The sequence below is a fragment of the Astatotilapia calliptera genome, chromosome 14, assembly GCF_900246225.1.
Source record: "Astatotilapia calliptera chromosome 14, fAstCal1.2, whole genome shotgun sequence".
NCBI classification, from domain to species: Eukaryota; Metazoa; Chordata; class Actinopteri; order Cichliformes; family Cichlidae; genus Astatotilapia; species Astatotilapia calliptera.
Window position 1 is genome coordinate 6,665,060 of NC_039315.1, and position 17,402 is coordinate 6,682,461.

At 36.8% G+C, this 17,402-nt stretch overlaps 1 protein-coding gene across 7 annotated transcripts in view; it reads right to left on the reverse strand.

Annotated features, from left to right (window-relative positions):
• Positions 1-5,472: 5,472 nt before the first annotated feature.
• Positions 5,473-17,402, reverse strand: part of nectin1b (nectin cell adhesion molecule 1b) — a 156,154-nt gene continuing 144,224 nt past the window's right edge. For 3 of the 7 annotated variants that reach the window (XM_026192901.1, XM_026192906.1, XM_026192903.1), the window contains one exon: positions 5,473-8,033. In XM_026192901.1, coding sequence (XP_026048686.1) covers positions 7,800-8,033 — 234 coding nt within the window. In that variant the 3' untranslated portion in view covers positions 5,473-7,799. Of the gene's footprint in view, positions 8,034-9,659; positions 9,708-17,402 lie in introns of all 7 variants that reach the window. The other 4 variants (XM_026192907.1, XM_026192902.1, XM_026192905.1 and 1 more) reach the window with 3 other exon arrangements.

Consider the following 17,402-nt stretch of genomic DNA (forward strand, 5'->3'; position numbering starts at 1 on the left):
AACATTCTGATAAAACAGATAGCATGGTTACACCAGAAAGGCCCACAGATTGACCGTGGTTAATGGGATAAAGAATAGCAAAGTATGCTGATGTGCTTACTGGTGATGGATGTCTTGAGGGAGACAATACGAGAAACCTGCAAAGCTGTTGAATGTTCCAATGATGGAGCTGCTGAAGGAGAAACTGTAGGGCATCCTGTGCAGAGGGATCGCCACTTCAGCTAATGCTGCATAGACTGGATCAGTGGAATAGTTATGGTGAAAAAACAGAACAGCTGATCAAGGGTATGCATTGGTCCAAGACCCCTAAACAAGGCTTTAAAGTGCAGACGCTTCTCATTACCAACCATTGAAGGATATATTCCCAGCTTCAAGATCTTTACAAAGCCAATGTCTTTACAGTGTGTGACAAGGGTGTAGATTTGGCATGGACGGAAGGGACATGTCCCCACCAATATTCAGCGATTATTGAATTGTCCCCACCAATAATTTGATCTATTCGAGTAAAGAAAATCAAACCCGATAGAAAGAAGAAAAAAAAAACGATCTGTCAACGTCTCGTTGACCCAGCGGTGCAGAAAGAGTTAAATTACGTCCTCTACTGGAGTCCTACCTCATGTGACAAATATGGCCAATGTGATTGGCTGTGCATTTCAGGGAGCTCTGTTTCGTTTTAGCAGCAGCAAGCCTGCGCTGCAAGGAGGAGAGGAGGATGGCAGCAAAAAGGAAGAACCTGCATATAAGTATTTTTCAAAGAAACCTGCAAGTCACTTAAAGCCAAATTAACTCATAAAATGTGTCCGTCATAATAACGTTACAGGATATGCTAGGCTTTGGCCCACATCAGTCTAAAATTGTATGTAACCACGAATAACGTGTTTTGGAAACTAACTGCACAACATGCAGCATTATTAGTTATCTCAGTCTCCCAGAGTAGCATTTCTAATTTTGATTGAAACTGTCAGAGAAAATGGCAGCTTTGAGCAAGCCAGGATATTAGTTTACAGAGGCTGTTAAAATTATATGTCTAACATTAAAATGTTGGTGACACAATAATTTCATCCTAATGGTAATGACATATTCATAGGTTAATTTTTGAGACAAAATGTCATGAGGTAGTCATGATTTTGCAAATATCCAACTTGTAGTGCAGTTTGCACAAATTGTTTTAAAAATGCGCTCACGCTACAAACATTACTGAGAGTCAAGATCTGCACAAATTGACAGAAACACTGAAGCAGCTACACATTTTATTCTTATTGTCATGTATGTCCTATTTGTCAGGTGACAGAAGAACCAACACAAAGCTCAGAGAGCAATGGTGATGCAAGATCACAGGTGAAATTGGATGATGACTTGATGGTTCATGACTGTATTTGAAGCACATGTGTGACTGCATGTATTTGTAATGTCTCACTGTTATTTATCAGGTGACAGAGGCAGCTCTGCCATGTTGTAGCTCAGAGGTGAAGAGGCGAGGTCACAGGTGACTGACTGATGTTTTGGTGCTATAGATTAACTAGTATTTATTATCATGACAGTTGTTAGGCTGCTGATGTAAATTGTTTCATTAGTGTATATTTGACAAAGAATCTGAATTGACATGTCTCACTTTTTATATGGCTGAATCAATGTGTTATTTTATCAGGTGGCAATATGTCCTAGTGCAGTCAGAGGGGAAGAGCCAGGGCCAAAGGTGAGGCACATCAAGCACATAATAATAATAATAATTGTAATCTGAGGATAAAACGCATGTACTGAGGCTGAAAGAAGCTTCAGTGCTCTCAGAAGACTAAAAAGATGACTAAGGTTAACAATGACTCAAATGAGATTAAACAATGCTGCTGTATGCCATGTCCACCAAGAGAGACTGGACAGTATAGATGTAAAACAAATATGCCAGCAGTTTATCTCAGTTAACGAGAGGAGCAGGCATGTGTTTGGCTCCTTCACATAGTGGACATTGAGTTGTTGTGTGGGACACCAGTAGTCCATGTCTGTTGCTGTAACAGTAGTTCATGTTTAGAACAGAAAATCTCAGCTCACTGATTTGATTGGGCAATTGTGTGCCTAAACTGTTGCATAATTTTGCTGAGAGATCTTTTACTTTGTGGTAATCTTAGATGAGTAGTTTTATGGACAAAAACCACCAGGTCATTCAGTGTTCTCTTAGTGCCAAAGTATAACAGATGTTGGTGTACTATAACTGAAGTAATGATGTTAAGTCCTTAAAGTCATATTCTTTTATTGTCATGACTGTATTTGAAGCTATTTTTATTTTTGTATGATACCTGATTTATATGGATTATGCCTAAGTAAACTAAAGCCTAAAATACTTAGTCATTTTTTTAATAGTAATTTAACATTATATAATTCCCATATAAAACTATGAATTGTGATTTTAAATGGTTTAAAAGCACATAGAATAGCATATGTAGGCAAGTATATTTCTCCTCTTTTTATTAAGAAGCAAAAACAAAAAGGAAAAGAAAAAGAAACAGGGCAGAGTTCGGTGGTTGAATCATCCGTCCCCACCAATGCCAAAACCAAATCTACGCCCTTGGTATGTGACGTCAAAAGTGGGTTCTGGCATATCAAGTAAGAGGATGAGTCTAGCTACCTTACACCATTCTCCATGTGGCTGCTACAGATAGCTGAGAATACCAATAGTTATATGTCTGCTCCTGAAATCTTTCAGAGAAAACTGACACAAGCTCTAGATGACTGCTTGGGTTGTACATTATTACAGCTGAGGTGTTGATCACAAGACAAGGAGAAATGCAAGAGGAAGCCGAATGTGATGATGGTGGAAAACTGAGACTGTCTAAACTGATATAGGCAAAAGAACATCAAACTGAATGCAGACAAGTTTAAACTGAGACAAAAGGAGGTTACATATATAGGACACCTCCTGAAGGCAGATGGACTAAAACCAGGCATTGAAAAAGTGCATGACAGATGCCAAAACCAACAGATGTAGAAGGGGTCCAGAGGCTGCTGGGTATGGCGGATTACCTAACAAAGTTTTGCCCACACCTCTCTGGTCACCATGAGGCACTGAAGCAATTAACACACAGAAACTGTGAGTGGAAGTTTTCATCACAGCATGAGGATTTCGGTTCAGTTCAATTTTATTTATATAGCACCAAATCACAACAACAGTTACCTCAAGGGGCTTGATATTGTAAAGTAAAGACCTGGCAATGATACAGAGAAAACAGAGAAAACCCCAACAATCATATGATGTCAGAGTCACCAGCTGTAACTATATCCTTTGTCAAAAATGTAAGTTTTAAGCCTGATCTTAAAAAGCATTCCTCAAACTGACAGAGGTGATTGCAAATGCAATTTTCTCCAGTCCTGAAACATTATAACCTACAGAAATAACTGACAGTGCAGTTTGATGACTCAGACACAGGTTTGGGTGGAACATTTCAGGAGGTTGAGCCTATTGTTTCTGCAAGCAGAACACTCAAAGACACAGAGTGACGCCATGTTCAAATGGAAAAAGAATCCTTGGCTGTGGTGTTCAGAATGGAAAAGTTCCACCAGTAAACATCCAGCTGCAAAGTTATCGTTTAAAGTGCCTGTAAGTCATTAGAGGCCATAGTGAAAAAGCCACTGAGTGCTCCTAAATAAATTCAGGAAAAACTATGTTATGCACTCAAAACTATGATTTGGATGTGGTGTACGTATCAGGAAATAATATGTTACTCGCCAACACTCTAAGCAGAGCATATCTTCCTGAATGTCCACCATTAATATGGTCTCTCATTTAGTACAGGACAGCAGATAATACAGATTCTCATTCAAAGGATACAGCAGGGATGGCTAAATGATAAAGTAAAAAAAGCAAGTGAAATGAGGCCATACTTTATTTGCAAAACGCAATAGTATCCAGATGTGAAGCCTGATAATGTAAGGAGAAAGTTCATTTATCGTTTACCATCCTCACATCTTGGTGTGGAAAGTTGCTAGAGAATGCATCTACTGACATGGCATGAATGACCAGATAAAGACATATACAGCCAAGTGTGATATCTTCAGAGTGGTAGGCTTCACACAACCAATAGAAACCCTCCTTCCATGTAAAATGCCAAGCAGTCCATGGACAAAGATGGGATTGGATTTGTTTTCATTTGACAACAGAGACTACTTTATCAGCGTAGTTATTACCAATATTTTGGTAATAAGCAATAGACAGTTAACCAGACACAAAGTCTACTACCATGATAAAGAAACTGAAAGCTCAGATAATGGATCTCAATGTACATCTCAAGAATTCCAGAGATTCAGCAGACTGTGGGAAAAACAATTGCTCCCATGGAGCAATGATAAGACAGAATCTTCCATAAAGGTAGCTAAAAGACTCTTGTTGCAAGTTGCAGGAGAGGATCCCTATCCTGTACTATTAGATCACTACAATCACACATTATCATAAGGTCTGGAAACCAGTGCAGCTCAGAGACGACTCAGACACCATGCCAGAATACTGTTGCTAAAAAACAAACAAAACAAGACTCCTGCACATCATGATCTGAAAAACAAACAGCACCAGAGTACCTGGTACAAATTATATGCTAGAAACCAGGTGACTGTGTGAGAGTACAGCCACTGGAACCTCACATACACTTGAGATTAGGTTGGATACTTAAGTCCATTGACACTGGGTCCTGTGAAGTCCAAATGGACTCTGATGGTGTGCTAAGGAGAAATTAGAGACATGATTAAGAGTGGACACAAGGCAAAGTCTATTCAGAAATGTGTCCTTTGTTTCAAACAGTTTTTTAATCCTTACTGCCTCACTTTCATTCTTTCTTTCTTTTTTTTCTTTCTCTCCACCAAGGTGAGGAAACTTCCTGATTGGTTAGGGACTTTCTTTGAGGAGCCTGTGGATTTTCTATGCCTGTATGGACCCAGTCAGTCCAGCAAGATGCATGTTAGGTTAAATGGTGATTATATCGAAAGTGGTGTGGATATTGTCTCTGCTATAAACCAGTAACCTGCCCAGCATGTTCCCTGCCTCCTGCCTCAGAACAGTAAGCTGCAGTCTCCCCCCATCCCCAAGTTGTATATGTGACAGTAAAACACTAAAAAAACGTGTTGTACTGGCAATAGTTACAACAAAAATAAAAACAGCAATAATGTTTAGTTTGTGAACTTTAATGTTAAATTGCATGATTTTTTTTTTACACACATCAGATACATTGTTAATATTTACATCGACATAACTCAAATCTCTAAAAACAAATAGAAGAAAAACAGGTTAAACTGTTGAACTTTCTTTCATTATTTCAGTCAAAAGAGCTTATAATCATAATATTTATTTGGGTTTTACTATTCCACAAATGTGCAATGAATGTCAAAAGAAATGTGATGTAGGCTTCCTTTACTGTATATGAATATTGTAAATTGTAAAAAAACAAACAAAAACAAAACAAAAACAATAGTAATAAAACAAAATGTTACAGTCTTACAAAACACAAATCAAAACATGGCAATCATTGTCAGGACATCAAAAAGGAACAGAGTAAAAATGTATATATTTTTTATGGATGTAAAGCCCAAATTCTAGCATATTATATAGTATGTAGTAGTACTTATCAATAATAATAATACTAATAATAATCATAATAATAATAATAAAAAAGGAAGGATCTCTTGAAGATTAAATGTGTCACAAAAAGACAAAGATGTGTGTGTCTTTTCTCACAGCAGGTACAGCGATAACAAACTCCTTCAGTGGTTCAAACCAGATACCACTGCTTAAACTAAATGCTAGCACACATATCAAGCCATTGCAAGACAACAAGGTGAGCACAGGAGAAAGTCTCACAAGTTTTACTCTATTCCATTTACCATCACCATTAAGAGTAAACACTAAATTACCTTCAACACCTCAAGGTTTTTTTTTTTCACATCGAGCACAAACACAAGTATTTTCTTTTCTTTATTTTTTTTCCAAACATACATCTGACATGGCAAAAAATGTGAACTTTCAGTTTATGCTAATTTTCTGTGTCTAGAGGGCTTGTGTGTAGGAGGCGGTATCCTGAAATTGGCTCATCAAGCATGTTAGCTTATGTATGGTCTGAAAGTAACAGTGTAAAATGGACTATGAAAATATGTGGAGTGTTATCATATATAACTGAGTATTGTCTAAAAAAATACAGTAGCAAGCTTTTATCTTCGGTTCCTTAGATTGATTTAAACTTATTTAGGTTATATTAGTACAAATCATATTTAAAAAATATTTAAATATGTTAAGTGGCTGGGCTGTCCTTGAAAAAGCCTTTTCACTTTATCCATGATTTGTTTTTTCCAGGACAACCCTTGTATGTGATTGTCTTCACCTTTTACCCGCACCAGTTAGTTGATAACTCTGAACGAACACAACCTAGAGAACAAGGAATATTTGGTCCAACTGTGGCCCACATTTGCAGATTTCTATGGACCATATTTGACCTTGACTGACTTCACTGATTCAGGAATGACCCTGCCTGCCTCAAATCTACCTCAAGTTTACTTTATGTGATCCAGGGGTCGGGTTTGCCTTGACATTTGAGCAAGATATTTACTATAACCCATACTAAGCCCGGCTCATGATTTGCGGGCCATATCTGTCCTAAACAATACTTGGTAGAGCCTTAGGTGACAAAAAGTCATCCAGATTAGGCCCAAATGCATCTGCTATCTGAGAATGGACCCATGAAGTAATGAACCTCAAACCAACGTCTGAACACGTTTTCGTATAAAGATATGATTAATACAGCATATGGTAAACGGATAATGTAAACTGGGAAAGCGTAGCAAGTTGCCAATCAAGTATGTTTTTATTTCCCTTCAGATAATTTTAATGTAATTGCTAGCGTGAAAGCAAATGGACAAAAAAATCCAAGAAAAACTATGTCTTTGGCAACTACTGGTAGATGACAATGAAAATAACAGTAGCCTGAAGGGAAGGATAATGAGACATGGACAGTGAGCAGAAAGTAGGTACTGTTGGATCTCAAGCCCTTTGTTTTTCTTCTTAGCTAATGAGGATAACATTCTCTTCTAACAGTCCAAAATAGCCAGTCAAACTTCATAACAGCAAAGCAATTATGAAACGTAATGAAGGATCCAGCTGAAAGACTGCCAATTCACCTCTTCACATAACAACCCAGTCATTAACCGTCATTAAAGGGGTAGTCCATGTCATTACAGATTGATAATTAGTTTTACAAATTAATTGGCATTTCTTATATTTTTTTTAGTCCACCAGTAAACACCTGATCACACATACATTATAGTATATGACTTTCAAAGAAGCAAGCATATGATTGACAGACAGAATACAAACAAAAGAACCACGTTGCTATAAAAGGTCACTACCACTGTGGGAGATGTAAAAAAAAAAAAAAATAGAGAAAACATTTTGAGTGGCATATTCTGTACAGACAGTTGGCAAAACCCAAAATATTCAAAGGTGAGGAGGCAATAAAAAGCAAACAGGATGAGTGGGCACATGTGAAGGGTAAAGGATTGAGTGGTGGAAGAGAGTAGCTGGTGGCGAGGATGCTAACATCACGAGATAACTGGGGCCCTATAGCTTCAGTGGAGCAAGCAGCACACAATACACAGGGGATTGAGGGACACTTTCATATGGCAGGGGGAAGCCCACAAGTGTTTTAAGCCTATAGAGGAAACAGAAGCGAGGTGGGGATAGATGCACATCTGTTCAGCAGAGCTTTGTTTTTCACGAAGCATTTGTGGCACTATCATGTTGCCTCTCGCTGAGATAATAGTTACGTGGCATGTCACACAGATTGCTCCTTTGGGAAAGTGAATGGAGCTCGAGGGCCGTGGGTGGGGAAGCTCGTGTTGGAGTACATGGGCTCGTTGGAGGGGTGCTGAGTGTAAGGGTGCTGAGGCAGGAAAGTAACAGGAGGGTGAGCAGGCTGAGACTCGGGGAATTGTTCCATGTTGCAGACACGTTGGTAGCTCATATATTCAGCTGGGTTCAAAGGCTCTTCTGGATGCCTCCCAGAGTCCTGTGTGGAGACGGAAAAAAGAAGAAAATACTGCAGGGTCACAAAGTTTTTGATGAGAGTTGACTGAGCGACTTCACAGTAATACAGAACCATACACAGCAGAGCAGCGTCTTTTGAAGTACTCAAGCATTTTATGTCTTTAAATGATTTGGGCATGTCACACTTCTGCCATGTCACATATGCACAACACAACTCTTTGCACCGAGGGCCCTATATTCATGAATCACAAAGCTGCTGATCCTTTATTATAGAAAAATACAGAAATAAAATATCTTTCAATTGCAAAATATTAGGGTCACATACAGGAAAAGATAAGAGTTATCACATTTTAAATTCAAAATTTTATTCTTGATTTTTTTCCTCAACATTTTAACTTTTTTCTTTTAATTTCACCACCTTCACAAGATTTAATTATGCATTGTCAAAATCTAAAAATAGTCTGTCTATAGTTTAAAAACTCTCCATAACATGGTTCAAACCTCATTGACTCTAACTTACAAAATTATATTTATGTTAATAATCAGTGAGCCACTGATTTCACAGACCAAGACAAATTATTTATGCTGTTATCATCTTATAAAGTGTTTCTTTATAAATAAATGTCTACACAGAACAGCATGAAGTGTTTTGGTGTTGTAGTCTATCCTGCTTTTGTCAGTTTTTATGAAACAAAAACAGCCATTATTCTGATGTTACATGATGTTGTCAGAAGGGTCTGATTGTTCATCTGCTTTTTACAATGAAATGCTCTAAGTGCTACTTATAAAGCTTATAATGGCACTAAGATCTCTGATAGAGCAGCAAGTCTGCCTTCTCAGCATGTCAGTCACTTTGTTATCCTTGAACTGGGAATTTGGCTCCAACTTGGGAGTCGATGAGTTAGAATCAACAAATTCAGCTGGCAGAAAAGATGCAACTTTGGTATTTATTTTGTATTAAATAATAATTTAATTAGCACTTTTTTAGGTTCATCCTCATTATAAACATCATTGATAGTGAATAAATATGTTGTGTATGTACTTCACACTTTAATATCTGCATAAATGCGATTTCCCGACAGAAAAGGCAATTATACACCTACTTGTGGGTGACATTGACAGGTTAGATTTACCTCACTGAATATTCTGCATTACCATCAGCAATCCCTTTACTAAATTAAATTGTGTGCCAACATGTGATTTGGTAGGTGGGAAGTCAAGTTTCAAACATCATAATTGTTTTCCGCTGTTACATTTGTTGACACTCCTTCCCAGAATGCTCCCTGTCCAATTCAACAGATTAGGGTTTTTTTAAAATAGCACAAGCAGATGAAGCCATGAACTCACCACAGTACACCACAGAAACAAAATTACCTTAGTGGCAGTATAACATTACCAGTCATGAATATAGTGCCCTCAGCACTGAGCTGTTTTGGGGGACTCTGAGAAATTAAATTTCTAGCTTTTTAAAGAACGTTAATTGAAATCACTGAAAACCTTAAGCAGCTCTAAATTAAATAGTGTTTTTAAAAGATCTTGGATGTGCTTTGAAGTGAGGCGATTATAATAAAAATGAAATGAGGTGGTGAATAGAAGACATGCAAAAACAAAACAAAATGATAAGAATGATAGTGAAAATGCAACTTACGAATAATCGTCAAGCATCTCTACATCTACGAAAACGATGATCCCAACTCTGTAAATATTGTGGTGGAGCAACAAAACCAGAAGGAGACTTAAACCTGCCTACAAATCATTGCATTCATCAAAACAAAGTATAAAATTGATAACTCCATTACATGAAAAGCTAGCCCAGCAGAACAAATAAATATAGTAAAATGGATAAAACATGAGGTACACATCGAGGAACTGTTAATAAGCAGGCAACCAGCACAATGACACACAAAAAAAAGATTTTTCAAATAGCATAACGTAAACCTCTGTATTGCTACATGTATGATATTTTGAGAGACAAAAGATGCTGTAATAGTAAAGCAAGGGGAAGCTGTTAATGGTGACAGTGTGAGAACTAAGCTTGTGTGAAGGTGAACTGGATTTTTCACAGCATAAGACATGCAAGTAAACCCCTCTTGACACACATGCGGCAGACATTGGCAGAAGCGTCTGAAAAGCTTATTTGTTTCAGGTCAGTATCAAGGACCACTGAAGATGTTAAGAAAACTTTCTACTTTGTCACATTATTAATTTCTTTTGTGTGCAGAAAAGACCTTGGTGATATCAAGAAAAATTAAAAGCAGCAGTCTGAGGAGCAGCTTTTCCATCTTAAAGGCTTGTCTCAAGACATTTGGGATTTAGATTTGAAACTTTAGCAGACGTCTGTAGAAAAAGTCTGATTCAATGTTAGGTATTGTCCCTTTGAAGAGAAATACACCCTGCCTAATTCAAATACACTCTTGCACGAGTAAAAACCCTGAATTCTAAATTTGTAGGCTGAATAAATCAGAGATTATTTGATTTAAAAAAAAAAAAATTCCCCTCTTGCCCCTGCGGGCGGTCTATCCTTCAAGCTCGTGTCTTCTACCAGAGGCCTGGGAGCTTGAGGGTCCTGCAGTATCTTAGCTGTTCCTGGGACTGCGCTCCTCTGGACAGAGATCTCCGATGTTGTTCCTGGGATCTGCTGGAGCCACTCGTCCAGCTTGGGAGTCACCGTACCTAGTGCTCCGATTACCACTGGGACCAGTGTTACCTTCACCTTCCACATCTTCTCAAGCTCTTCTCTGAGCCCTTTGTACTTCTCTAGCTGTTCCTTTTTACTGATGTTGTTGTCATTTGTGATCACTACAGCGACATCAGGAAGATGGAACACGAGAAGCTTGAGAAGTACAGGGGGGCAGTGGGCTCAGAAAAGAGCTCAGACAAGAGTTATATACCATCCAGTAATTTGATTCTTACAAAGAATATTAAGTTAGCATGCAGATAACAACTGGAAACTACTAATCTGGTTATTCTGTACATTTAAACAATGACCAACAAAAAGATTAAGTAAATGAAACCAAAATGTAACAAATTTAAAATGGAAACATAAGTGGATGAGAATGGATGGAAGGATGGATGATGGGTGAAAAACATTGTGGTATGTATTTTATTATTGTATTAATTGTCTTGATTTAGCTATTTATTTATTTAAATATGTGTCAGTTAAAAATTGTGTGTCACAGCAAACACCCTGTAAAGTTGCTTTTGCACCTCCATATATTTAAAAAAAAGAAGAAGAAGAAGAAAAACTCTATGCAGGCAGTCTGTTTTCCCTGTTTTTGTTTGAGCTGCATTATCCATCCACAAATTCATGCTTCATGCTTGGTCTGCACCTGTCATAAGACGTATGCACTGCACAGGTCACCAGTCTATCTCAGGGCTAACACAAAGAGACAGCCATTCACTCTTATGTCCACACCTTCAGCCAATTTAGAATCATCATTAAACCCCTGTATGTCTTTGGAAAGTTCCAAATGTGCAAAAGAAAAATCATAGAAAAATCCTAGAAAAGTACTCTTCCTATGATTAACCAGACATTTTTTCTTTCTGTCCCAGACATTCTAGAATTGATTTTCAATTATAAAAAAAGACTGTTTAACATTGGAAGAGCAAGGCTTTGATGCTTGTATTTAGAACTTTAAAATATCACTGCAATTTGTAGATTAAATAACTCAAATGAAGGATACCAGCAAACAAAAATCGAACGTTTATTAAAGGTAGCAAAGAGAACATTTTTAGAGAACTTTTTATACGCATAAGGTAATCAGGGAAACTCAAAGCAAGACAAAAGAGAAAACTGACTATTAAAGTACAACATTAATGGACAAGAGGATTCAACTAAACACAGAGACATGAAAACACACTAAAATGATAGAAACACAAGGGAAGCTAGGATGAAGAACTTAAAGCACAAAACAAAACAATGAAAATCACACAACAGACCTAACCAGAGATTTCAAATATTACAAATGATCAGACTTATTGTGGAATACAAGGAAATCAAGACAGGAACACAAAACTGAACGTTAAACAGTGACTCAAGATTAAATCAAAATGGTGACAACAAAAAAACAGACACACATAGACACACACTTTTTTTTTGTTAAATTTATGCTATTTTTTCCACTTAATGGTGACTCTGAATAGAGGCCAGTTTGAAAGCATCTTTTCTGTTGCTAACAAATTCCAGAGTTCCATTAAACTGCTGGGCAGTGAGCCCAGGAGTTTTCATGATTTAGGACAATTGCCTATCTGAAGCTGTGTAATGATTTTTGAAGGGAAATTAAATGCAAAGGTCATTTATGGAAAATACTTTTTTGGAATTAAGATTTAAAGGAGTACAAGACATTTTTATCAGCCTACTTATCAGAGTTATTTCCCCAATCAAAGTGTGTTTAAATAAGGAATGGCCATTACTCGAGGTATTTACTGCCCACAAGAAGTGAAAAAATAAAGTTGACTAAGTCCTGTCTGAAAAATGGGATCCTGAACATTACAATTAAACGTTTAATAACAAGATATTTAATAAGCTCACACTTAACATTAGCTTAGATTATTCTTTATTTTTAATTGCTATACTTCTCGATAGTTTCCATATCTGTGTTTTTCAGTAATGGTTAAACAATTAATAATAAAATAATATTGGAGGAACTCAACATTTAAATAACGTCACTGGTTACAGTTTCTTTTTTTTAATATATCTTAAATACATTGACCAGAAACTTTTGAGTGTACAGCTCAAAATTTAGATGTACAGCTTATAGGTAATAGTTGTAAGTGTAACGTATATATCTCAGCATTAATATAGAACAAGTTAACAGTGAGTTGAAACACAGTGTGTTTATTTCAATTCTATCTTTTTGGTAATTTAACTGTAGTGCATTTGTTGCTTAAGCCTAGTTCTGGTGCTATAGGTCAGAACGACAGTGTGTAGTAGTCTGTATACGTTATTAAGGCGGGGATAAGGGTCACTCATAGACACAGAAAGTCTATAAATGAGACAAGGTTGTTCCCAAACCCTGAAACTGCATCTAAGCTAGATGACAGAAGCCAACTGAAAACCTTCAACATACCTATGCTCTTCTTTCTTCCTGTCATGTGAGCAGAAGCAGATTGAACATTTGATGAAACAGAGATAGTACATCTGCAGTTAAATGTAGCTTTCCCTTCACTAGACTTGATCATGAACTGAGATTGTACCATTGTCCCTTATTTCAGGCTACCATGATTAATTTTATCTTCGCTACTTTAAACCACCTTAATTTGACATTTTTATTACAGTTTGTAGTTAATAAATGTACCTTGCATTGCACTGGCTGGGTGAATTAAAATAATTAACATAAAATTGTTACACTGAACATTACAACCTTAAAGTAAGCTTGAAGTAGAATGTGTATGTTTTCCTTTTTATAAAGAAAAAATAAAGACATTTCTTGGAGCTGTTTCACATTAAAAGTCGACATGCTTTGTTTCGGAGAGCGCTGCACATTGCACCATCAGTCACCATTGATCCATCGTTTCACAAATTACACATCTTACTCGTTCCAGCATTTAATTGAAGAGTAATTGGATTTATTGACCCTTGTGGTTTGATTTATTCCCATGTTGCTCAGCATCTGTGCTTCAGGCCACGTTCACTCCAAAATAAAACATTTGTCAAAAGTCTGTAATTCAACACAGTAATACAGCTGATATTTATGGTTTTGTAGAGTTCACTTAAACTTCCAGTATCATTTTATTCCCCTTGAGGAAAAAAACATGCACTGTTGGCAGTGTAAAAGAAAGACAACCACAGCCTGCCTACCAGCGCTGGTTTTGTCTAGCGTCACTATCCAGACAGCTAAGGCCAGAAAGAAGAACAAGAAGACAACAACAAGCACATAAGATGCCCTATTGTATTTAAACATAATAAACATAAACTACATCAGGAAACAGAAAAGGTCAAATTAAGTGGATATTTTTAAAAAGGAGCATCAATAGCTTTGACAGTATGGTTCTGTTCAAACAAACAGTTTGAAAACAATAAAAAACAAAGCTAATTGTGTTACCAGTTTCACAATTATTTCAAAACTATTGCAAGAAGTGTTTTGGAGGATTTGGATAATAGTGGAAACAAGCATTTGAAATGTAAAACTTCAAAAGCTATTTAAATTATTTTACACTATAATTGGGTTATACTCATAGGAAAGTCAGACTTCTAACTTTGTTTAAATGTAAAGCGAAAGCGCACAAAAAGAACCATCACCTGTGCATACTTAAAAAATGAACGCTAATCTAAATGAAATCTGATTCACCTTGAAGTCATTTTAAGCACCGGTATATAAAGAGTAGATAACATAACCTTGGAGAATGATGGCACAAATAAGTTTTCATATCTGATAATGTAATAGCTCTGTCAAAGCCAGCGGATGCTAGAAAAATACAATCAGGCTGTGATTAACAGTTCGCTGATTTATTTCACTGATTACTTCTAAATCATAGGCCAAAGGTGAACTGCACAGGCAGAAAATGAAATGATAATGTTGTCACCCTGGATATAAACTAGTGGTTGAGTCTCTGGCTCAGCAAACACAGATTTTATTGAATGGTGTAACCCCGTGACTGGAGCCAGCCAAGACAAGGCTTATTACAAACAGGGAATGTCAACAGGCATTTCCCCAGAGAAGTTAATGTTGGAACAGCGGGCCATCCGTTATAGAGCTGCTGACTGAACGTGTTATATAAACTAACAGAAGAAGTAAATCAATAAACATTAATTTTTCTGCTTTGTCTCAGAACTGTGGAACGTGAATGTTGAACAGATCCAATAATCTGTTTCGCTCAGATACCAGTTTTCAGATACTGTAATCTACTGTTTTTGCCCAGTGCTGGAAAAATGCGTTGACTTCTAGTTTTGTAAAAATGTTATTATTATGATTACACACTTCTAACACTACAAATGGTAATCCTTTTGCGTTTGTGTCTATATTTCATAACCATTAAATACGAAACAGCGGTTTCAGTCATCACCCCTTTGGGCAGGCGGGCGGTAAGGGTCTAAGATTTATGAAAATCTTGTGAATGCAATAACTCGAGAAGAAAGACACCCAGGGTTTTCAAAATGATACCCTCAGTGTCTCCACTAAAAATCAAGGGTGAGTCAGAGTCTCAGTGACCTCGACCTAACCCACTAAACAGTGAACGTCAGATGTGCGGATCATGTCTACATTGGGTCCGTCGGTCCATGACCAATTTGGCACATCTATACGATGTCCAAACTAGGTCCACAAGATGTCCAACCATGAAACAACTTTAATGTCAGTGTGATGCTTAACACTTGAACTTTGGACTTATTCATTTTTCTGGAAATCATCTGGATGTCTATGACAGGTGCAAGAAATTTACATGATTAATGATTAATATCAATATTGTTCTTATCAGCATAATACATTTGAATATGGGTTATATATAAAAAAGTACATGTGGGTATTTTTGGGGGGTTATTTTACATTTTGCTGTTTTTCTTCTACTGGTTTCTTTTATTTCAATTATTCAAATTATTTGTTTGTAACCAGTTTAAAAATGTCATTTATGTGTTGAAATATTAAAAACATTGAAATCCATGTTAAAATATAAAATAAAAATGTTTAAAATATTTAGAAAAATGTTAGGCTTCCTTTTAAAAGGAATATGATATGTTTAACAAGTTTAAAAGAGCATTTGCATTATATTTGGTTCATTTTCACAAGTATCCTGTTTTCTTGTGAAGACCTTTCTAAGAGGAAGTAAATGTGGTTGTGATCAGTAGCAAGACTGAGAGAGGTTGTGATGAAAAGTATGAGAAGATTGTGCAAGTGTGTATGAACTGGATTATCTGCTCGACAGTCTTTGTCGAAACACACATTTTGCAAACTGCCTTTGAGAAACTCGGGACATGCTCCATGCAGAAGCGCACTTTTTTTAGTGTCAAGAGCCCGCGCCATCTTGGAGACGTCTGCTGATCACTCTGCATTCCTTCACACATAACTGTTTCAGTACATAAAACATGGGCCTACAAAGACTATATAAGCAGCAACAAGGTTTAAAATGAGTCAAAGTCTGGCACTGAAAACATGTCCACAACAAACACATTTGGACTATTAGTAGCCAGTACACGGAGGTCCTACGGACCTCAACACTAGACGTTCAACAGATGTAGAAAAAAAAAAGACACCTGGAAATACAAAACAACCCCCTCAGTGGACCAAAATGTATGTCCAAAATGACTTACAAAAGACATCACTCGGTAGTCACTTTGCACAGTGGAAAAGGTCAGAGGTCAGGTTTTCTAAAACTCTTGTGAATGCTATGATTCAAGTAAGATGTTATCTAAGATTTTGATACTATATCTACTGAAAACTACATCTACTAGGAGGCAGAGGGATACCACTGGCCACAATATTCACAATATTTTTAAAAGTTATGATACTTTGACACAAGACTTTCTTTCTTTCTTTCTTTCTTTCTTTCTTTCTTTCTTTCTTTCTTTCTTTCTTTCTTTCTTTCTTTCTTTCTTTCTTTCTTTCTTTCTTTCTTTCTTTCTTTCTTTCTTTCTTTCTACCATAAAACTAATACACTCTTTACATTTTTCCACTTACAGGATGTGAGTGTGATAAAGATTTTGAGAACCCAAAACCAGAAATAATTGTATTTAACTGTGGATATTTTTTGGACGAATTCTTCCAGCATGCAGCTGCCAAAGGTTTAATACCAAAGATAAGTCTTGGGTGTTAGTAAAGACTTGGCTCCACATCAAAGCCGGGGTACTGTATGCAAGAATATTGAAATCTGTAATTTATTTAGCCTTAATCTCAGGATGGTGCAGTAGCACATTTTATTGATATACTGTCTATTTGGTAACAAAAAAAAATAATGCTATCTTTTTTCAAATTTCAACTGGTTTTAATCCACATTTAAATATTTACCGGCATCTACACTAAATAGACTATGTTTCTTTTCTCTTATGCAAATAGGTTCTTAGGCTTAAAATCTTACTGCACTACACAAAATACATGAGACCATTTCTCAGTACATTTAGTGCACCCTTGCAATAATAATGTGTACTTAAACTGTCAGTGCTACTGATGCTTCTGCTAGACTAATTGTCTGGTAATTTACAAACAGTTGCTACTAATACTCTACTGGCTGCTTGTTATGTAGCTTTTGATTAGCCTTGCCCCCACCTGACATTCACTTGTAGGCCCCGACTTTGTTGGTAGTTTATTGTTGTCACTCTCCAATCTCTGCTGGGCTGGGCTGCATTGCATGACTGCTTGCCTGAAGTAATCCTTTGTCGTCTCTCTCTCTCTTTTGCTAATATAAAATGTGTAATGCAAGTCCAATCTTTTTTGTTACATCTCTGGCCATCTCTGCACTC